The sequence below is a fragment of the Nyctibius grandis genome, chromosome 7 (assembly GCF_013368605.1).
Source record: "Nyctibius grandis isolate bNycGra1 chromosome 7, bNycGra1.pri, whole genome shotgun sequence".
NCBI lineage: Eukaryota > Metazoa > Chordata > Aves > Nyctibiiformes > Nyctibiidae > Nyctibius > Nyctibius grandis.
The window spans coordinates 41,220,854-41,245,261 of NC_090664.1; the positions used below are offsets into that span (position 1 = coordinate 41,220,854).

The following is a 24,408-nucleotide window of genomic DNA, read 5'->3' on the forward strand; positions in this document are numbered from 1 at the left end:
TAGTGATATGTATATATATATTTGAAAATGAAAAGGTAGTGGTGATCTGAGTATGACATGAATGGTATGGAATAAGGGGTGGAATGTCCTGGTTTGGCTCAAACCAGGCCAAATAGTCTTAGAGAACCCAAGGTCACTGCTTACGAGTAAAGAGCCGAAGGGGGTTGTACCTGCAGGGAGTAGTGGACGGGGCAGGTGACCCAGGATTGACCAGCAAGGTATTCCATCCCATACATGTCATTCTCACTTTCCTGTTTATCACTAACCCACTGCCTCCTGGAGGTGGGGCCCAGGAGGGAGGGGCCCTCCTGTCTCCCACTGATTGGTACCAGCTTTGCCAAATCTCCAGTTAAAAGCCTGCAGGTGTGATGGCAGTGGAGCTATTGCATTTTGCCCTCTGCCTGTGCTGGGTGGAGCTACTGCATTTTCCCCTCTGCTTGTGCTGGGGGGAGCTACTGCATTTTCCCCTCTGCTTGTGCTGGGGGGAGCAACTCTGCCTGAGGAGGATTTCCAAGCTCTTGATCTTGGTTTTGTACATATTTGTATATATTTGGTTATTTCTATTATTATTGTTATTATATTCTTTTTCATTATTATAGTTTATTAAAACTGTTTTAACTTTCCAACCCATAAGTCTCTCTCCCTTTTCCCTTTCCCTTGGGGGGGGGGAAGAGGGTTAACAGAGAGCATCTGCCACCTGGTTAATAGCTGGCCCAGCTTTAAACCGTGACACAAGGGAACAGAGAAAAATGCATTAGCAATGTCTATGGTGGCGTACCACTCGGCTGCTTTTGACTCCAGTTCGTATTGAAGTTCTAGCATGTCTGGTATGGCAGCGTTTAGTGGTGGCATAACTTCATTTAGGTCATGATAGTCTACTGCTAATCTCCATTCTCCATTAGGCTTCCACACTGGCCATATAGGACTCTTAAAGGGTGAGAGTCTTGCTGATCACTCCTTGATTTTCCAGTTGTCAAATCAGTGTGTGAAAGGGGATCAGGGAGTCTCGATTGGTGCGATACTGTCATTGGTGCACTGTTGTGTTAGCAATTGGCACCTGTTGTTCCTCTACCTTCAGCAACCCCACAACAGAAGGATCCTCTGAGAGGCCAGGCAAGGTAGACATCTGTTTTATGTTTTCAGTCTCTACAGCTGCTATACCACAGGTCCACCTATTTGGGACCTTTTGGGTCCTTAAAATACCCTCTCTGCAGGTAGTCCATGATGGCATTAGGGTGCACTGTGTGCCGGTGTCTACCAGGGCTTTATACCCTGTGGTTCTGACGTGCCAGGCCATTGGATCCACACAGTCCAGTAAACTCGGTTATCCCTCTCCTCCACCTGGCTGGAGGGCCCCTCTAATCCTGTTTACTTGTGCCTGGTAGGGAGAGATTAGAGTCCCATCTATTCTGCCTGGAGATCTGTCCGCTAGAAACTGGAGCAGCCACCTTCCTGGAAAAAACCCCTCATGTATTTGTTTTACCTTGCAAGTCATGTACTCATGCCTATAGGGCAGCAGTGGGTTTTCCATCCCATCTACTCATGTCCTCTCCATAGTCACACAGGGCACGCCACAGATCACCTCGAGGTGTGTTCCATCTCTCATGGGCCGGTCTTGTGGAAGGAAATCTTCTCTTGATGGCTGCGATGCGGGTCCATGCAGGTGGCGAGTAGGATCTATTCTCCATCTTGGGCAACCTGTCAAACAATCTATCAAATAAATTCTCAGATTGTTCAGTCAGTTTTTCCACAGTCGAGACACAGGCCTGTAGGAGAGTGGAGAGACTGTCTTCATGCTGTTGTATTTGGATAGCCACATCACCCACAGCAGTTAGTGTCTCTCCATCTCCTCCCCAGACCAGTATTGACAATGTGTGGGCATATGTTGATGGGGCACTCTGCACCAACTTCCGCATCATAGGTCGGTTGCATGGCATTTCATCAGGGTCTGCAATTGTTTGTTGATCACTATAGATCATCTCCCGCACAGCCAGTTCTCTCAGGTACTTAATACCTTTTTCCATGGTGGTCCATTTACTTGGGTGGCATATGATATCGTCCCTAAAGGGATATCTGGTCTTTACAGCTGACAAGAGTCACCTCCAGAGGCTAAGAGTGCTTGCCTTTTTCCCAAGTGCCTTATTAATGCTCCCTTCTCTGTCCAGGGATCCCAACTGCTTGGCTTCTCTGCCCTCCAAGTCCAAGCTATTGGCCCCATTATCCCAGCATTGGAGCGATCAGGTGATAATTGGCTCACCTTCATGGCACCTAAAATTTTTCCACATGTTTTGTAGCTCCTTCAGGGATAGGGAGTGGACTGTTACCTCTGTGGCTGACTCTTCGTCCTGCAATGGCCCTGATCGAGAAGGACCCTCTCTTTCACCTCCATCCTTGCTTTCCTTCACATGAACACATTTTCTTTTGTGCTTTCTCCTAGTTATGGGGGTGACTGATACTGACATGGGTTGAGTAGGGGTGGCTATAGCAGCTGTCGCCGAGGTTGACGCAGCTGTGGTGCCTGTTGCTGGAGTAGTAGTAGTGGCAGTGTCCTTTGTTGGAGTTGGCGTGGCTGCCGTGCATGTTGGTGAGGCAGCACACATTGTAGGAGTTGAGGTGGCTTCACAACACCTACACCTGCACCGATATTTAATTCTACACCATACCTGAAAAACATTTAGGAAAACCAGTAATAGGAGCATGGTACCGTGATGGTCCCAAGAAAATCCAAAATTCCCCAAATTTGGTGGAGTCAGCTTGGCAGAATAAGGAAAAGTATGATTCCCCAAAGTGAAATTAGAAGTGTAGTGACTAACAATGGCTGACAAGAGGTGCCTGAAGTGCCCCGCTAAAGCCATTGCTATTGACTTGTGTTCTGGTAAATCTTGATCTCTGAAAAGACCTTTCATTGTTGCTGCAGGTGCTGCCACTCATTCTGTAGTGACCCTACACAATCCTCCATTCCTCCGTTCCTTTCACATCACACCCTATCTGTGTTTCCAGCTCTAAATCCGTCTTTACCAGAAAATTGGCTCTTTCTGCCTCTTGTGCCTCCGAGATGTCTGATGTCCCAAGAGTTGTACTGCTTTGAGTGAGGCACAGTTCCTTTCACAACTGCAGACCCTGAGGCCACTAGCTGTCACGCTGTACGTGAAACTCATGTCCCAGCTGCAGAGCTTGGAGTGCCACTCATGCATAACGAACATAACTTAGACGTCTCTATCAATCAGGTTGATTTACGTACACTCAGATCAGCATCTGCCTTCCATTGCACTTTGTCCTGAATCAGGAAGTTTGGCTCACAGGGACTTGGTAACAGTCCTTGGTTAAAGGGGAAAGTATGGCTCTGTTCCAGATCCTGCATCTGCTTTGAACAGTCTCTGAACCATATTGGCTTCATTTTCCTGAAACAGCTTGTTCGGGGTTACCTGCAACAGCGTGCTGCATGTTGAAATCCATGGTCTTTTCCATACTCGGTCTGCCAGACTGCAGTCTGTCATAACAAATTGGGGGAGTCGATGCCTGGGAAATACACGATTGATGTTTCCTCCATTTCTTCAAATGTACCAACCAGCAACAGCTATGAAGACTTGGCAGTGGATGAAGCCAATGAGCAAGACTCGCAGGGAGAAACCACACCAGTTGCACAACCCAAAATCTGCAAAAGGAAGCAGCGAGTGCAAGTAGTGTGTGACTCCTTGCTGAGAGGCACCAAGGCACCCATCTGCTGGTCTGATATACATACAGCCAAGGGAAGTTTGCGGCTTGCCAGAACCAAGATTAGGGATGTCACAAAGAGAATGCCACAACCGGTAAATCACAGACTACTGTCCCCTACTTCTTTCCCATGTGGGCACCAATGACACGGTAAAGCACAGCCTGGGCAAGATCAAGCAGGACTTCAGAGCCCTGGGGGATGCGAGTGAAGGGAAAAAGGGTCCAAGTGATCTTCTCCTCAATCTTGCCAGTCAGAAAGAGAGGTGCACGTAGAAGTTGACGCATCATGCAGATCAACACTTGGCTTTGTGGCTGGTGGTGTAGCCAGGGCTTTGGCTTCTGTGATCACAGGATGATCTCTGACAAATACAGATTACTGGGAAGAGGTGGGATCCACCTGTCTAGAAGAGGAAGGAGAATCCTGGCTAGCAGATTGGCTGACTTAATGAATTCTGCTTTAAACTAATGAACCTGGGGGATGGGATCCAAAGCTGTGACACTTGTGTACTCACAAGCAACACAGTGGATGAGCACACCTACCAGAGTAGCGAGGAATGTCCCCTAACCCTCCAGAAAGCTTCTCCCAAAAAGGGGACACAGTCCAGCTGAAGTGTCTCTGTACCAATGCACGTAACATGGGTAACAAACAGGAGAAGCTGGAAGCCGCTACGCACCTGGAAAGCTACAATTTGATCGCTGTCACTTAAACTTGGTGGGATGAATCACATGATTGGAGCACTGTGATCGCTGGTTATGAACCGTTCAGGAGGGACAGGCAAGGAATAAAAGGGTGCGGGGGGGATGGGTTGCCCTCTATGTTTAAAAAATAAAAAAAAAGATTGATTGCACAGAGCTGTCTTTGAAAAACAGCAATGCACAAGTCGAGAGCTTATGAGCGAAAATCAGAGACCAAGTCAACAAAAGAAACCTATAGGTAGCATCACGCTCACAGGCCCTGATCTGGCTCGGGGACTTCAACCACCCTGGCACCTCCTGGAAAAGTGGGATAGGTAGCTGCAAGCAGTCTAGCAGATTCTTGGACTTCCTAATCCAGGTAATAGAAAGCCCAAACAGGGCTAATAAAAAGCAAATATTTAACAGTTCACCTAGTATCCTATTCTTGCTCTGTTTCATTCCTCTTGGATCTATATCCCAGTGATGTTAATGGTGAGGCTCTGGGAAAATGTTATTTGTGTATAATTTGGTGAGAAGTATCTCTTTTATACATATGAATTCACTCAGAAGGTTTAACACTAAATTTAGCTTACAGTATAGGATTAAATAATATTAGCATGTCCTGTAGGACAAGATGAGTCTAAAATGCTGATTCCTGCTTGATCAAAGGCATTTATAACCTCTTCTGTGTAATACAAAGTACTGTTCTCACCCTAGACTTACCTGGAATGATTTGGTCTGAGCTGGAGAAACTAACTGAAGAGGGTCTCTGTGTTTGAAGCAGTAGATAAGACCGTTACCTCTTAATGAAATTCAGGTATTTATATAAAGTCATAGGTATTGACTGCATGCATGCAAATTCTATTCTGTGCTTGACTTCAATGTTTGACTTCTTGTTTATTTGGGATTTCATAAAAGATGGTTAATTAATAAAGAAAAACGGTTGCTTTACTGTATGCTTTGCAACTGATATATTTTTAATATTTTTGCAGACAGAAGGAAAAAATAAAGTGTTATTTTTTGAGAAGAAACCTTTGAAATTCACAACGTCTAGAAGTCCTTCAAAAAGACACACGTATTTATACACATTTGATATTCAAAAAAAGAATAATACATTAAGAATATAATAGTGACAGAAATGGTGATAATCCTATGCTGCTTTACGTGTACACTCGTGTACACTCATCGTTTTGAAGTGCAAAAATGTCATTTTCATCAAGACTTTAAAACAGTTTGAAAAATGCAATGGGCATTGAAGATACAAATTTACCAAATGAAAATATATATGTATAAACCTACATATTTCCGGTTTAAAATATTGAAAAATGAAGGTAAAAGTATTGAAAGTAACAAGTCAAACAACTGACTGAAATTAATACAGGTAGTGCAATGGCAGAAGAACCTGGTGTGCCTTTTTCTGGGTTGAAGCAGAAGAGCACATCAGCATCACCAGGTGTTCTACCCTGTCTGCAATGACATGTTCTGAGATACCACAAAGGGTCCAGGTATCTTCAAAGTTACACAGTTCCTGAGTGAGAAGACTCCTATAGCCAGCTCCCATTTTCTGCACTTTCAATCACAGCATTTTTTTCCTCAACTATTCCATTTGCATTGCTTGTTTCTTCTAAAACTACTACTAAACTTGACAGAGTTGTGTGAGGATCAAGCAGTTTCAGAAGAGGTATGTCCACCTTTCTCTCTTGAAAGACACGGTTCTGAATTGTCATAGCTAACATAGAGTCTATGCCCAGTGATGAAAGTGGCGTATTCATGGTTAGTTCATCTGCGCTCAATCCAGTGAGGTCACTCACCAGTGAGGTGATATAATCTTCAGACTTGATTAAGGCAGTATCGTGGGATTGTAGCTGAGTTTCCTCAGAGGTTTCATGCTTGCTCCTGAATTCTTCTAACATAAGTGATTCGAAGCGAGTTTTCAGAGACACATTCCGAGGAAAAACGTAATTAAATAAAACTGGAAAATTTAATTTGACAACAGCTTGCTGCGGGTTATTTATAAGTAAGCTCTTCCTGAGATACTCATGAATTTCATGCACTTGCAGAATGTCTATGCCCTTGGATTCCAGAATGTTCTGAATATGGTTTTGATTGAGCAGTATGCCAAGGTTCAAAGCACCCCAGTTAATGGATTGGCCTGAAAGCCCACAGTTCCTCCTGTAGAGGCAGAAGACATCCAAGAAAGAGTTGGCAGCTGCATAGTTTGCCTGAGTGGAATTTCCCAGGAAGGAAGTAACAGAGGAGTAGCACACAAAGTAGTCAAGCTCCTGGCGTCTGGTAGCCCAATGAAGATTTAGGGTCCCTGCTACTTTTGGGCTCAGCACTTTCTGGAAGTCAGCCAAGTTCAGAACTTCAAGGCGACCGTCGTGTAAAACACCAGCACTTTGAAATACACCTTTGACTGGACTCCCTGCAAAGCTGTTTGCAATGGACTGGAAAGCTTTCTCAACATCCCTGGTCGAAGTGACATCACACTGCACAAACACTACTTTGCTGCCTTCGTGCTGCTGCTGCACAGCCTTCATCTCTTCTTGCTTCTCATTGCTTGGAATTTTCCTGGAGAGTATTGCAATACACCCTCCTCCATTTGCGGCTATGAATTTCACCGTTTCAAAGCCAAGTCCAGTGAGCCCCCCAACTACTACATAAACAGCATTCTGTTTAAACAGCTTCTTCTGGGATTCATACAACGGTATATCTGAAACCATGGTTGTGTCCTTCTGCCTTCTCAGTACAGCAAGGGGGACAGATTTGCAGGTAAAATAGGACACTGGAGAGTTCCTTCTTTCAAAGTTCTCAGTCTGCTGAAAAACAGAACCTGATAGATGTCTAAACCGTTTCATATCCATGGAACTTATCCATGCGTGCACAGTCTTTTGCAGTTCCTTTAGAGATGCTTTCTGGAAAATGCTGGTAAGTGTAAGGATATGAAAGCTGACATTTTCATGATCAATTCCACTGACGTTCTGGGTACATTCAGACTGTCGATTGCCACACACTATCACCACATCTTTAAGAAAGCACAGGTGGGCCAGATCCTCCCGAGACAGTCTGTCTACTGGAGGAAGAACAACCAGGGCATTGCATAGGTTTATATACTGGAACTTATCAGGAGTAGGCCTTGCAAGTACTGTTCTCCAACCCATCTCTTCTGCTGCCGCAGAAAGAACAAGGCACAAAACTGATGACGGCTCTGTAGAAATAATACCCAATGTTCTACCATGTTTCCCCTTGGGTAACCTCCGATTGAAGATTTCCCATGCAATGATGAAGTATGACACACAGGGCACATTCTGAAAGCATGGGAATTTCTTTACATTGAAACAAACAGTTCCTGGAATCCGAACTCTGGATGACGCAGCAGCTGGATAACATGAAACCACGTGATCTCCCACTTTAACTTTCTTCACATCAATGCCTGTTGCTGTTACTGTGCCACTGAAATCAAGAGCTAAAAGTCCATGTTTGTCTACTGCTTGTGAATTCCAATACAGTGTGTTCCCAAAGTTACGACTAGAAACACTAATGGGAACATAATCTTCTGAGTGGAGACATATTTTATCCACTTGAATTTCAACGCTCTGTTTTTCAAGCCGAGTAGCAGTGCTGGTGGACAATTCAGCAGACAAGTCTTTTGCTGTGTATGGATCAGACGTGTACAAAGTGAATGTTTCTGACTTCTGGAGGGATCTTATGGGTTGGCTGTAATCTGCATCTACAAAAGGCGTGCGTCTGATTTCAGCCACATAAGTTCTTCCTTGGCTGATGCAAACTTCTGGATAGTCCCCACCTTTGTATTTGGCAAGAACATCTGCCAGCACTGAGATGTCCAGGGAACTGGAAGAGCTGAGGTCAATCATCTGAAATGTGATTTCTGGAACTTCAGCGACACAAGTTCTGGTCATGCCATGCAACGCAAACCCACAGTTAACATGGTCTACGTTTCTTTCTGTCGTTCTGTACGTGATAACTCTGACTGAACACCGGGACGTTTTCTCTCTTAATGCCACAATAACTTGGCGATAGGCTTCACAACACTTTGCCAATTGGTCTACCACTTTGCTTGGGAAACCTTCGTTTAACTTTTGAATTCCCCACAGGAACAGAATTTCATTGTAATCCTCAACCTCTGCTCTCATTTTATTCTGTGGGTGGCCTTCCAAGAGGGATTCCCAGTCTTCATATATAACATATCTCGAATCAGGATGCAAATATTTTTTGAGCTGCTCAGCTATCCCAAATTTGTCAGCAAACACTAACACTCTGGCCATAGCCCCCAGATGTCCAATCGTCTGGGAAGGAGAGACTTCTTTCCACTTGTTTTCAAACATGAACTCATTGTCTCTGGAAGATGCCTGCTTCATGAAAGTGATGGCAACACGCTTCAGTTCAGCCAAAACAGAGCCACGTTTGTCCATAAAGCATCCACAGACCTCTAGGCAGTTCCCAATGGATTTGCTTGTTCTCATATATATCATCATTTCTTCCTCCAGTGGCCGCAGCACCACCAGGCTGCCTATCCCTGAAGGAAAGCCTGCTCTGGACTGGAACGTCCTCGAGGTCATGACAGCGGTCATCTGCAGAAAGCAGTCGAGCAGCACGGGATGGATACAGTAGTTGTACATCTCTCTGACAGTCTCCTTGTTCACCTTTATGCTTGTTATAGCTTCCTTTAGCTCCTGACAGTAATGCACATCGCTGAGCTGCCTGAACATGGAACCATACTGAAAGCCAACCTGAGACAGTGCTTCATAAACCTCCTCTCTGCTGACCACTGACCTGCATCTTTGATAGATGTCTTGGAAGGAGATGGTGCTTTCTTCCACCACAGCTTCAGGCCCCTTTGTAACTTGGCCTGCAGCATAAACTGCGTTGGAGGAAGAGAGTATCTCAAAGGCTGTCACTGCATTTTGTGGACTCAGCTTGATACTCAAGACTTGGGAACTCTCTGTGAGAACACAGGGCGCAGAAAAAGTGATACTCATCTGGCAAGTACTCAGAGGCACTCTAGGTCTTGAGCTGCTCATCACCGAGGCCAGACCAAGCTCCGCATAAAAAGCGCCAGGGACTAAAGCCACACCGTTGTTCTTGTGCTCATATAAGTATGATGTCGTGTCCTGAGACAGCAGGCAGCCAAACTCTGTGTTCTCACTGTTTATGCCATAAATCAAAGGATGACTGGAGCTGACATCTCTTTGGTTTCCTTGTTGATGGATATCCAGATAGGTCATGAGTTTTTGCGGTCAAATTGATACCGCGGAATGGCCGCTGGAACGCTTTGATACCCGTTATAAAAGTGCTGCCAGTTGGGGTTATATCCCAGTTCAAAGAGATTTCCTACCAGGGTGAAGAGTGTCTGATACTCTGCATCAGTTTGCAAAGCAGAGAACACCTTTGTGCTTTTTCCTAGAGTTTCCTTTATGTTTCGCTGCAATGCTTGGTGAGGACTTATTTCCACAAACACCACATTTTCCCTCTCTCTCGCTGCAGTTTTGATGGCTTGAGTGAAAGCAACAGGCTCACGAGTATGGCGCGCCCAGAATTTGCCCTGAGCAAAGTCATTTTCAGACGCAGCCACCCCAGTCAGTGTTGAAATCACTTCTATTTCCCCCTTCTGTTTTTCTAAAGGCTGTATGTTCTCTTCCAACTCCCCAAGTATCATATCCATGCTGGGGCTGTGGTACGCAGCTGGGACATTTAAAACATGAAGAAAGATGTTTCTCTGGCTGAAAGCTTGAGCTAAATCTCTCTGGACAGCATCCACAGAGTCTGGATTCCCAGACAAGGTGCAGGAAACTGGGCTGTTGGAAGCTGCAATGCACACCTTTCCTGAGTAGCGATGCAGATGTTCAGCAATCTCTTGAACAGGGATGTTTCCAACCACCAACATCCTGCCACTGGCAGTCTTTGCCTGCAGCCGGCTCCGGTGATAAATCACTTTGACTGCATCTGCCAGGGAAAGGTACCCAGCAAAATGCGCAGCAGCAACTTCCCCTACCGAGTGGCCAACGGCAGCGACCGGCTTAACGCCCCAGTATTTCAGAAGGGAAGCCAAGGCAACCTGCAGGGTAAAAAGCAAGGGCTGGGAAAGCTCTGGGTTCAACACATCCTTTGGGCTATGACCTCTTGCTGGCAAGAGGCTGATGGGAGCGTGTTTCTGAAAAAGCACTTCTATTTCCTTACACTTGTCTCTGAACACTGGCTCTGAGCTCAGCAGTACCTCACTGAACTCCTTCAGTGTTACGCCATTGCCACAGAACACAAACACCAGCTGTGGTTCCACCTTTGACATGGCAAGTTCAGTGCTGGCTGCCGACATAACCTCTTGCTGCAAGTGTTGCAGAGAATTTGTGACAAATGCTTTTCGGTACCTGTAGTTGGCATGGCTTCTTCTGCAGGCAGATGTATAGGCCAGGCTTGGGAGGGTTATGGAGATTCTTGTGCTCAGCTGGTCAGCTGTATCGGCCATTGTCATCTGGAGGGCCTTACTCGATGCTGCTGACAGCAGAACTAATTCAAGGGGCCTCTTAAAGGCAGGAAGAGACTCTAGCTGCTTAACCTGCCTGACTACGATGTGAGCATTGGTTCCTCCAAACCCAAAGCAGTTGACGCCAGCTACTCTTCCATACTCGCTGGATTCTTCCCAGGGCTCTAGAGTTGTGGGAACTGCAAAGTTTAATTTCTCTGTATCGACGCTGCTCATCTCCTTCGAGTAGTGCAAGGATGGAACAATCTTTCCATGATGCATCATCAGAAGCACTTTGATTAACCCTGCTGCTCCAGCAGCTGATTCAGTGTGGCCAATATTTCCTTTCACCGAACCAATTTTCAGAATGGAAACTTGTGAAGACCTGTTTTTAGAAATGACACTACCTAGGCTTTCAGCTTCAGTAGGATCTCCAGCGACAGTTCCTGTACCGTGTGCTTCAATGTACTGCACAACTGAGGGATCAACACGAGTTCCATAAATGCTGCGCAGTAACTTCTCTTGCTGTATTTGAGACGGTCTTGTGATTGGAGTTATGGACCTACCGTTCTGATTTACTTCACTGATGTTTATAACACCCCAGATTTTGCTGTAGTCTTCCGTTGCCTGTTTCATAAAAAGGTAAAATTATCTTTAATAATCTCCTGCTTTCTCTGTGTAAGGAAAAAACCCCACATAACAAAACCAAGAACAGAGAGAGTATAATACTAACATTTAAATATATATACATATATATAAAATATATATAATACTAACTTTCCCATGCTAGGCAAAGTGCACAAATGCTTAATGCTTCATAAGTGCTTTATTAATCTTAAACTGGAATTGGAAAAGATTTTCTGGAAAAGTAATTATTAGAGCCGAGGATGCAAAATTCAGGTAAGCAACCAGTCTTACTTTAGGCTGCTTCACAAGCAATTTTACCTTTTTCAGTGGTTTGAGGAAAACAACACCACAGCCTTCTCCCCTCCCATAGCCATCTGCCTTTTTGGAGAAGGGTTTGCTTATTCCCTCTGGAGAGATCATTTTTGCTCTAGTGAGAGAGACAAAGGTGCGGGGATCTATGATGCAATTCACTCCACCACAGATGGCTGCCTCACAGTCTCCTGGAGTAAAATAGAAACATACCCATGTTGAGATGTCCAGGATGATAGGCAGAAACAGTAGCAATCGTAATTTCTTTATCCAGCATCTCTTCAGTCCCTTACCTGATTTAATTGCTTGCAAGGCGTAGTGCAGAGCAAAAAGAAAAGATGAACATGCAGTGTCAATGGCCAGTGATGGTCCAGTCAGATTAAATGTGAACGAGACCCTGTTAGCAGCAATGCTAGCTGCTGTTCCTGTACCGTCATAGTGATTGATTTCATTCACTGCTCTGCTTGTTACGATTTCATAGTCTCGATTCATAAGACCTGTAAAAATATCAAATACATGTCACGTTAACCCAAGCAAACAAAAGGGATGTACAACCCTAAACCTGAGAGCGTGTTTTGGTTTTCTGTTTTGATAGTAAACTACATAGCATCAGTGCTCCTGTGGTGAAACTTTGCTTCAACACAAGTCAAAGGCAAAACTCCCAGCAATTCCCCTGGACCCAACTTACACAAACATACCTAACACTTGAAATTTCTACCTGCACAGTAAATGACAGGTGTTTCCTGATGGCTCAGCTCTCTGTATGATGCCATTAAGCTCTGTGTAGCCTGTGTAGATCCCTGTATCTCAGTTTGAGAGTGGTTGTTTTGGTTTCACTATGGGCATACGTATTAAGAAGTTACAACAAGGATATCTGGGACAGGACATGTACAGGACATTAGCTTCAGTTCCTCAGATGTTCCAAGTTAAAGGTCAGAGCATAGCTACATCCAATGCTTTTTCTTTATCTTTGGTTTGCTCACTGTGATCCAGTAAGTGGGACAGAAATAGAAAAGAAGAACAGGGCCTGTGAGAGGAGTTGTGTCCTCTTTCTGAGAACACACATGCTGGAAATACAGCGGATCCCCAAGCCCACAGGCATGTATGGAAAATGCAGTTCATCTATTCAGAGAGCAAGGAATAGTCTCCTCTGTGAAAGAAGAGGATGGTCAGACTAAAAGTTAATCTAATCAGTTTGCCCCTATAGTTACATCAGCCTGACAATCCCAGAAAACTCCTCTTAAAAGAGACACAGATTACACCAGCAAAAACGTGCTGTAATTGTAGCTCCTTGACAAAATAAGCAGTTGGACAAGTGCACCTTGGTAGCATACTAGTATCTACATGAGGATTTCTGCTGCTTTAAAAGGATCTTAACCCCCACAACACCTTAGCTAATATTACACTGGAAAACAGTACGCTGGAAAAAGTGTAGGCTTGGTTTGAGAGTATCATTCCTGGGAAGTGTTGGGTTTGGTAGACAGTTTAACTCTTTCCTGCTTCAGCTTCAGTGCCTGAAGACACTAAGAGGAGCACCTAAAATAGATACGTGAATTATATAATGAACTTCTGGAATAGCCCAGTAATCCTTACCAAAAATCACCAGTAGTGTCATAGCAGAGTAGCATTAAATTCTCTAGTGCTAGACGCGTATGTAAAGTTTATGAAGGAAAGCTCCAGTCTTTGTGAGGTTCAAATGGACATTCTTCACCATGAAATTTTCATCTTACCAATAAAAACACCTGTTTTAGTGCCACTGACAGCTTCCACAGGGACTCCTGCATCCTCCAGGGCTTTGTATGTGCATTCTACCAGTAACTTCTGTTGCGGATCCATGCGTGCAGCTTCCAGATCATTAATCCCAAACAGGTGGTTGTCAAATGAGTTAAATCTAAAATACACAGACCAGAAAACGGTACAATATATAGACAATAGGCCTTTACTTCTAGACTCAAAGTACACGTTTTTTGCAATGTCATGAAAAGCAAAGCAGTAACTGGTGTTTAGGCCACAGTTCCCATTTATGAAATCCAGAAGAAAATATGTGTAGGCCAAGCATGCTTTATGTCCCACAACAAAATATGTATTTTTATCAATGATTCTGCATTTCACAGTTATGAGCCCAATCCCAGAAATCTTTATTCACATGGTTATCTCACTAGTACCAACAGGACTCCTCAGATTATGAAAATTTGCTGAGTGAGACTCCCTCTGCTGTAATGTGGTCTCAGCCAACAAGTCCTAAACAAATATTGCCTTCTAAATTATTTTAAGGAAATATAGACTGATGTTTTTACAATTTAAAACCAATAAGCAGAGGATCAGCTTGAATGCTTCCAATATATTCCCTTATCTAGTAATCATTTCAAAATGTTTTATGTGTGCATGTGTGTGTGTTTACCTTTAAAAAAATATTCAGAGTAGGCCCACGCTTACAAAAGACCAAGCCCAGGCTTAATCTTCCATCCCAAGATTGGCTTTGTATGGCCTTCTACCATTTCTTGATTTGAGGGAAAATTCCCCATAGAGGTGTACCCATACCTCTGGGATAATTTGACATGAGACATGAGGACACAAGTGAAGAGACGGATGCTGTAGTTTGCTCCTCCAGGCTTTCTTTTTACACTAGTATCGTTACCTGATACTTACACATACATAATCCCTCAGTATTGTGGAGGAGTGACTCAGGAAAAAGTTCCATTTTTTAAAGACATGACAGTACGAGCCCAGAGAAAAGCAAGATTGTTAAGAAATGATGAATAGTTCAGGTGTACAAGCAAGCAAGCATAACACTCAAATTAAACATAAGATCCCCTTGTTGACTATGGAGCAAAACCACACTTCCTTACTTTGTATCTAAATTGTCACACCAGCACATGAATTAGAGCTACTTGTCCCCGCAAGCACAGAATTAGGTTCTGAGGTCCAGCAAAGCTGGCTAACCTGCAGGCTGAAACTGGAGCAGACTCACCAGGCAGTTCTTACACCTCAGAGTCCACAGTCTGCCACCTTCCTCCACAGTCCGTAGGTGGACAGTACAAATTATTTGGCAGTCCAGAGCCCACCTCGCATCCAGTCCATACCCCTGCATGCATAATGCATGTGTACTTCTGTGTACCCAAAATGCAGACACCCCGTCACATGACAGGTGACATCTCCACTCATGGTGGGCATGTACATACATGTTCAATTATGTAATCAAAGGTCATATGTGTTCCCAGCCACGTACGTATGTGCGTAACACGGCCTGCAACTGAATTTGCTCATCCATGTCACGTACCAGGAATTCCTGCACTTTGACAACTGCATGCTCATCACTTGAGATAAAAGAAAGCCGGTTCCTAGGTCCCATTTATAAGCTCTTCCTGTGCCTTGCACCCCCTGAAAGGCTGGACACATAAGTCTAAGTGCAAAAAGAGTCAGTGGCACCACATAGTAACAGACTCACTCTTTGAGAAGAGCAGCTCGTGTTGTACATATTTTTCCTGGCTTGTTATCATCTGGATCATACCACTCCTTGGCATTAAATCTCTCGGGGGGGATTTCTACGGTGCAGTTTTTGCCTTCCTCCAGGACTTTCCAGAAATTGTCAATTCCGTCACCTGTTGCACAAAGATTTTAAAGTACATTAAATTATGTGCTCCCCCTCCCTTGCAGACTCAGAAATGCACACTCAGTTACAAGGAACTCCCACGTATAAACGCAGGTTGCTCAAGCAGAATCACCAGAGAAAGAAATGGTCATTCTTTGGTGAGAGGAAAATGGAAAGGCATGACTGGTCTCTTCACTGCTTGCCTAAAGGCAAAGGAACCCCACAAAGTCCTTCTGCTGTCCCCATTTCCCTAGCAGGTCACTGCATCTACTATATCCATGCATCATGTCCTCACTGACCACATGAGTATGGTGAGGTCTTTCTGTATCTGTACAGCACCACTCCTCAGGCAGCTCCACTGGCAGCAAAAGGTCTTCTCTGGACACGAGCTCTTTGAAGACACACTGAGCTTACAAATACCAGGAAAATGCCAGAGGCATTATCCTTTGTGCCTAACACTAGAAGGGCATCCAAATCAAACATAAAACGATGTGTTTATTCAACGCTGACAGAGCCCAATACCTCACTACTGGATTGTGAGGGACCCTGTCCTTACTGGTTGAGATCCAGAGCTCCAGCTTCAGGCACTGAGCATATATCTAGACCCTCAGCCCTCAAACCAACTCACATGGCATCCACACAGTGGCCCACATTTCTCCTCCTCCCAGCTTCCACTTCCCCCTCACCTGTACTCGCTCTGGAAACAGCCCTGTGCAGGTGCTGCCCTGTGGCATGTCCAAGCACTGACCACTGACGTGGGCCAGCGCTGGGCTGGGCACTGTGCTAGCAGTCAGTAACAGTGATCGCAGGACAGCATTCCCACCTAAGCCCTCCCGTGGTTAGTCCATCGTCATAGACACAGCCTCCGACACTAGCCAGACACGGGTACTTTAACAGTTCCCATCACTCCGGTTCCTTTGAGGCAAGTTCAGAAGCGCACTTCTGAGCATGCACAGTGCAGGATCAGGACACGTGTTCACTTACTGCATGGACAGGGAAGTAAGAACAATGTTTCTGAAGAGAGTCCCTTTACTGGCATGTCTGGACCAACAAATGGCTTGCACCAAATTTGTATTTAATGCTGGGGCAAGAGACTGCTGCTAAGTATTTACTAGCCCTTTACTGGATTCAGGACCATTCCTGTTTGCTCACAGTTAGCTGTGGGCCACATAGTTATCGCTGTACCACATATACCTGTCGAATCTCGGACAAAATGAAGCCAGGAACTGAAATGCAGTGAGGGCAAGAAAGAAGACAAGGGAAGGAAGAGACTAGCACGGTCACCTTTAGGGCTGAACGCCGACTTGCAAGGACAGAACTGTATTCCACTCCTTGGATTATTATACTGTAATAAAGCAGGAAGCTTTCTTTTAGTAAGACCCAATCTATTTACACTACAGGCAGAGCTGGTGATATTGACAGGCCCTCGATCTGTCCTGTCCCTATGGATGTGTTTTCCTGCAACAATGCACAATCATCCAGCCAGTGCACGTGCAGAAAGCTCACATCATCCCAGACCCATCCAGTTCATTTGTATGAGTTTCATGTGTGCAGCTCAATGCCCTGCCCACAGCCGACACTGCAGGTCTGCCTGTCGGTGGACAGATTTGAACCAGTTAGTTTCCACCCAGTGTGACCTGTTACAAAGATCCTACAAGCAGCAAAGCAACGAATTCTACAGAAGTAAGGGAGGAACATGTTGTTTTCCTCCACCTCCACAGTAATGAGTGACTGTGTTTTCAATGTTCACTCAGCAGCCTGCTTTGCTTTTACCCCAAACTTACCTCCAGGAAAGTTGCATCCTATTCCCACGATAGCAACTTCATCTTCAGTTTCGATCTCCATCTCCTGGGCTGCACAATACAGGTGTAAATGTCAGCCAGCTCAAACAATTACACATTTATCATTAAATAAATATTAGGTTCATAGAATGGTTTGGGTTGGAAGGGACATTAAAGATCATCTCGTTCCAATCCCCCTGCCACAGGCAGGGACACCTTTCCACTAGACCAGGTTGCTCAAAGCCTCGTCCAGTCTGGGCTTAAACACTGCCAGGGACGGGGCATCCACAACTTCTCTGGGCAACCTGTTCCAGTGTCTCACCACCCTCACAGTAAAGAATTTCTTCCTAATATCTAATCTAAATCTACCCTCTTTCAGTTTAAAACCATTCCCCCTCATCCTATCACTACATGTCCTTGTAAAAAGTTCCTCTCCTGCTTTCCTGTAAACCCCCTTCAGGTACTGGAAGGCTGCTAGAATGTCTCCCTGGAGCCTTCTCTTCTCCAGGATGAACAGCCCCAACTCTCTCAGCCTGTCTTCATCGGAGAGGTGCTCCAGCCCTCTGATCATCTTCGTGGCCCTCCTCTGGACTCGTTCCAACAGCTCCATGTTCTTCCTACTTTCAGGGCTCCAGAGTTGGATGCAGTACTGCAGATGGGGTCTCACAAGAGCAGAGTAGAGGGGCAGAATCACCTCCCTCGACCTGCTGGCCACGCTGCTTTTGATGCAGCCCAGAATACGATTGGGCTTCTGGGCTGCAAGCGCACATTGCCGACTCATGTTGAGCTTCTCATCAACCATCACCCCCAAGTCCTTCTCCTCAGGGCTGCTCTCAATCCATTCTCCACCCAGACTGTATTTGTGCTTGGGATTGCCCTGACCCACATGCAGGACCTTGCACTTGGCCTTGTTGAACTTCATGCGGTTTGCACGGGCTCAGCTCTCACGCCTGTCAAGGTCCCTCTGGATGACATCCCTTCCCTCCAGCATGTCAACTGCACCACACAGCTTGGTGTCGTTGGCAAACTTGCTGAGGGAGCACTCAGTCCCACTGTCCATGTCACCGACAAAGATGTTAAACAGCACCAGTCCCAATACTGACCCCTGAGGAATGCCACTTGTCACTGGTGTCCACTTGGACATCGAGCCGTTGACCGTAACTCTTTGAGTGCGACCATCCAGCCAATTCTTTATCCACCGAGTGCTCCATCTGTCAAGTCCATGTCTCTCCAATTTAGAGACAAGGATGTCATGCAGGACAGTGTCAAATGCTTTGCACGAGTCCAGGTAGATGACATCAGTTGCTCTTCCCTCACCCACCAACACTGTAACCCCGTCACAGAAGGCCACCAAATTTGTCAGGCACGATTTGCCCTTAGTGAAGCCATGTTGGCTGTCACCAATCACCTCCTTGATTTCCATATGCCTCAGTATAGTTTCCATGAGGATCTGCTCCATGATCTTGCCAGGCACAGAAGTGAGACTGACTGGCCTGTGGTTCCCCGGGTATTCCTTTTTTCCCTTCTTGAAAATGGGGGTTTCCCCTTTCCCAGTCACTGGGAACTTCACCAGACGGCCATGACTTCTCAAAAATTAAGGTTAAAATGTGAACACCCAACAAACACACATACTTGTTCAAAGATTCATTAATCTTCAACGATCTATTACTGGTTGTGATGAGAAATTACACTGCCCATAGACCTGCACAGTATTTTTATTGTTGTCTCTACTTTTAGAGGAAAATGCCTGCCTAATTCCCCTAACTCCCTCAGTCACAAACACTTCCTCTTTACTGTTAACCTCTGCTATTCCTGCCACCAGCTGATCTGCTCTTGACCCCCTCCCTGGATCAGTCCTGCTTCACTTCTTGCCTACAGAAGTGAATGTGCATTGACCAAGGCACACTTTCAGCTCTGTCATCTCTATCCTACTCACAAAGCAGACCTCCCAAACAGACTCTGCAATTCACCAGTTAAAATCAGACCACGTAAACAGGCAACAGATAATCAAGCAGCTGAAGGAACAAAAGAGGCGTCTTCCACACCCTTGAAAAGTGCCTGGAAAGAAAAACCTTATTCAGAGCTCTGCTTTGCTGCATCCCAAGGCTGCCTGGCTTTTGTCTAAATCAGCTTCCTCTGTAATCAGAGTTTAACCTCCACAGATCATGCGCAGAGCCACGAACAGCTACAAAATCTCTGTCCTCCTGACAATGCGCAGTCTCCAGCTGACCCCACTACAGCCTTTCAGCTCGCATTCAACTTCACAGGGAAAGCTTTCTGTTGCGAAGCAACTCAAAATAAAATGTTAATTTTATTTTACAAATTAGATAGAAATGAATAAATTTTTTTGGGATGAAATTAAACAACTCAGTACAGAATTTAAAGCTGATTTTTTTCCTTAATTCTAGAAAGGGAACTTGTGAGACACAAATCAGTTCAATTCAATTAATTAGAACTCACTAGGATGCCCACCTTGAACCCTTCACTCCTCCTGGACTTGCTTCAACCCACAAAAAGCAGAAGATTCAGGTCAAAAGGGATTTTTGGGGATTCTTGGCAGTGGTGATAGATTCTCATCTCAGTGATACCACCATATGTCCCAAAGAGCCCTTCTCAGTTACTGGCTGATGGCAGTGAAGCAGAGATGAGGCTGTTTTACAGCCCCACACATCATTCATAGCTACCATTTCTTGGAGGTTTGCTTTGAAACATGAAATGCAAAAAAGACTGCTCAGATTCACACTTCAAAAAAATTCACTTCTTGGTTCCATTACCTAAGACAAAGGAAGTTAAAAGGCCACCTAGCAAAAATAAGGAGATCAGAATGTGGCTTTCCAAGAGTGAACTCTATTTTACCAATAATAGAAATTCTAAAATGCTATAAAAAATATTTTCTGTCAAAGTTCTTTCAAAATTGTCTATGATTTCTGTTTTTTCTATTTCATATTTTAATTTCATTGCTAACCTAAAGCTGCAAAGCCCAACAGAGATACTCTTATCACAAAGGTACTTTTAAGCATTGTCCCCAAGATAGCACTTAAATAGCATATAATAGAAAAATAAGGACCTTCTGATTTTAACTTAACCTGTTATTGGCATCTATAGAGTTATAGAGTGAGCTATGCAACTCTTACCTTATGTTGTCCCAGTAGGGTGTACTTAGTCTGAATCTGTGGAAGTCAGTTATATAGGATTCTGTGAGGTTTCGTTTTCAAACAGACACACTAAAATGTGGTGAATACGTTAACGCCTTTCAAAGGGAAAAAAAGCAAATGAGTCATGTGATTCCTCAGTGGCCCTGACTGAAGTTCAAAACGACTTCCCTGAAGTAGTAAATTCTTGATGAAATCAGGCTTTACACCAGGACAAGAGTAAAATCTCTGTCTTATGCAACTTCTTACAGTTAGCAAAACAATAAATTGGAGCTATCCTTGCCATGAAGTAGCCCATAAAAATTTTATTCAAGGACTCTGTTGTTAAAGTAACAACTCAGTTTGGTTTGCTCTTAATATCAACAGATCTGAACTAGCATTTAAAGTCCCATCTATTTGTTGGAGGCATCATTTGTGAAAACTAAGCACAAACTCTCTATAAACATAAAACCTGAGTTTCATGTTTGATTCCACCACTGCATTCTTTTACCAAGCAGGAGCATTTAGATATGCAAGCACAAAAAGCCTTGTCAAAAGACAAACAGTCCCAACATATTTCTGAGTCCACCATGACATTAAAAGCAATATTGAGCTTTCCTTCTAAAAACTGCCATCTTCTTAAAAGCAACACAAACATCAGAATATCCAGAAGTAACATCTGAAGGCATCAAGTCCACTAGTCTCTGCTAGATGCCTTTTTAACTCTCCCTCATCTGATTTCACCTCAACCACCCAAACCCATCTTTCTCCTCTTCTCACTTTGTAATGGAAACACAGTGTTGGAGGAGCCAGGAGAGTTCATATATGGTTAATATTCTCCCTGGTCGTGGGACCCAACTCTTTCCAAAAAGGCAGCAAAAAAACCACTGTGCTGAGAAGAAACATTTTATTCTGCCACTGAAGAGCTTTGTAACCTGCTCTGAAAGGCTCAGATTCTGCTCTCCATTTCATAGCTGTGAATCTCGGTCACTCACTTTTCTGAATTCTGAGGTTATTGGGAATTATTTAATGATTTCTTTAACTAAATTAACCCACTTCCCTGATGTCGTTACTAGGCTGATGCACAAGATGGCTAGTCTGAAGCTGACTTGAGTATCCCCGTGTTTTACACACGTCTAAAAAGCACTTTTGTCAGTGCTGGTACCATTGACATCCCCTGGCAGAGCAGAATGTGGGTTCATCAGGTGAACTAGGAATGCACTGTGGAACCTCCATTACATTTTCACAATTACCATCTGAAAGCAATAAATGCTAAGCCATATTCAAGATATTGTTTAGGTATTGGAAGGAATATTGAAATGAATCCTGCACAACTGTGGCCATTAAGTTCAATGCAAGTTAAACCAATCTGAACACCAGTGACTCAAACACAATAAGAACAATACAAACACTAGTGCAGTACTAAGAAAGTGCTGTTAATGTCATTGGTTCAAAACGTAAGACTGGTTTACAGTTATCAGTGTGTTGCCTGAGTGTTGATGACTTGCACTAGTCTTATCACAGCTGGAGTATATTCATAAACCCAAAATAAAGCAATGATTGCTCAATACTTCTGAGCAATGCCAGTAACAGAAATATGAACTAAGTATGGACGCACAGGTAGCTATAATGGATTGAGTCTACTATTATTGGCATAGGCAGCCTGTTTATAACTGAGGTGCAAGAAGTTGGTTTGTCACCAAGTTTATTACACATTTCATCTAAATTTAAAAGTGAAAAATTAGAAATGGAATCAACAAAGACCTGTCATATGGGAGGCACTACATTTGCTTTGTTTTCCATGTCATTACAGTGCCCACTTCTGAACCAAACCTTCTGTTTGTTCTAACCAAATGTATGTCTGATAATTCCGAAAGGACAAACAAAATATTTGTGTATTTCCCCAGGCTTTCAAACCAACAATTACATCCTACCAAGAGTCAGATGTAGGAGAATAGTTATCCAGCCTAGTCTTCATTGTTCCAATCAAGTTCTTCCTGTCTTCTGGTGGGAAGACATGCATGAGTGAAGTTCCTGTGGGGCTGGATTTATTTCAGAGACAATACAGAGAAAAAGCAAAAAAGAAAGTATTTTGAAAGGTTTTTAGTTTCAAGTAGATACGAGCATGAAAATACTCGGGGGTTCCCTGCTTCTGTCAGGACACAAGAAGGATTACTAAGCAAATCAGTAGAAGTTGTTTCTTCACTGAAGCAGTGCTCTGACCAGCTAGGAGGTGGTGAAACAAATATCTCATTCTGCATTACCGTGAAAACCTAGTAAGAAAAGGCTCTGGCTCTTGGGCAAACCACTTTTTAGTAAGTCAAATCTCAAAAATTAGCTTCATACATAATGATAATTAATGGATATTTATGTGTCATTGAATGAGGGAGCAGTATCTACCTTCTTCATTGTACATCTGTGAAGTTTTCCAGTACATTATTATCATCACTATTGTTGTTATTGTTATAGCATTGATAATGACACCAAGCACAGTAGGGCTCTGCTATGCCAGGAGCTATACTAACTCATAGGAAGAAAAATGGCCTCATCACAAAAAGTAATGTGTGTGACAACCCTTAGTTCTTTTTATTAGTTTACAGTGCTCTGCACTACGGAGCTAGTCCAGGAGGAACAGAAGGAAGAAGAAGAGCAGTTTCTGGCCTGAATTATTTGTCTTGGATTTTATTTTTTTTTTCCACTTTTATAGTAATCTATGATTGCAAATACAAGCCTTCTGTATGACAGTAAATGATGGAAAGCTGTCTGCATGAACTTGCTGAGAGCCTGAAACAAGTGCCTCCAGGCCCTGTCCCTTTCAGTCTAACTGTGGAGAGTCTGGTGCCATTGCTGATAGTTTGAACATGGACAAAAGCAACTATTTTCCTGATGATCAACAGGTAAAAGAGAAGACATGAGATCATAGTATGAAGATGTTTGCCTAATTTTCCTAAAATGTGGATGATAAGAAAAGGATGGAGCACGAAAGGATTCCTCTTCATTTCCTAGAGATGGAATCTGGAAGCTGTATGCATTGCATAAACTCTGAACCTCTGAAGGTCACTGGGTTATATTAATAGAAATAGTCACATGAGAACAAAAATGGCCCTTAAATTAACACAGGTTTTGTGCATCAAATGAACACCATTGCTCCAAGTCACAGTAACAGTCCTATTATATATACTTTTCCCAACCATATGAAAACTATGTTGCTATTAATAGTGATAATCATAGGGAGTGTGAATATGAAGCACTAGAAACAGCAGGAAAAAGCTTAGGAAACGTTTACCTTTTGTCTTATAGATCTGATGTTCCCCAAGTCTTGAAAGAGTAGGATCAGCATCTGCCCTGAGCTAAGGATACTGAAACTGAAGACATTATTCCAAAACTGTCAAAAGGAATCACAGAATGTTTGAGGTTGGAAAGGACCTCTGGAGATTCTCTGATGCAACCCCCTTGCTCAAGCAGGGGCACCTAATGCTCCTTTCCCAGGACCATGTCTAGATGGCTTTTTAGAATCTCTGAGGAGCGAGACTCCACAACCCCCCTTCAGGTATTTATATGCATGGATAAGTTCCCCCTGAGCCTTCTCTTCTCCAGGCTGAATATTCCCAGCTCTCTCAACTTCCCCCTCTTTAAGAGATGTTCCAGTCCCTTAATCATCTTCACGGCCCTTTGCTGGACTCTCTCCAGCATGTCCATTTCTCTCTTCTACTGGGAAGCCCAAAACTGGACACAGCACTCCAGGTGTGGCCTCACTAGTGCTGAGTAGAGATGAAGGATACCTCCCTCAACCTGCTAGTAATACTTTGTCTAATGCAGCCCAGGATACCTTTGGGCTTCTTTGCTGTAAGGGCACATTTCTGGATCATGAATAGGGTTTATCTCATTTAACCTGAGCTCCCTAAATATTGGGCACTTAGTCTATGCTAGCCATCTAGCTTTCTTCTTCAAAGACAACAGACAAAACACCTGCAGTGGGAAAATCAGATAAGTTTAGATGGTTCAATTTAGATAAATCCACTTTCACTGATGAATGCAGTAGAAGAATAATTTCCCTATACCTACTCAATATTCTTTTTTATATATGCAGGGATGTCA

At 43.9% G+C, this 24,408-nt stretch overlaps 1 protein-coding gene across 1 annotated transcript; it reads right to left on the reverse strand.

The window, feature by feature from the left end:
• Positions 1 to 5,933: 5,933 nt before the first annotated feature.
• On the reverse strand, positions 5,934 to 17,298 carry LOC137666000 (phthioceranic/hydroxyphthioceranic acid synthase-like). Its single transcript, XM_068405535.1, is given in 8 exon segments — positions 5,934 to 9,646; positions 9,649 to 11,497; positions 11,816 to 11,997; positions 12,100 to 12,303; positions 13,537 to 13,697; positions 15,255 to 15,408; positions 17,183 to 17,270; positions 17,272 to 17,298. Coding segments are annotated over 8 exon segments (6,378 nt in total).
• Between the last annotated feature and the right edge of the window lie 7,110 nt (positions 17,299 to 24,408).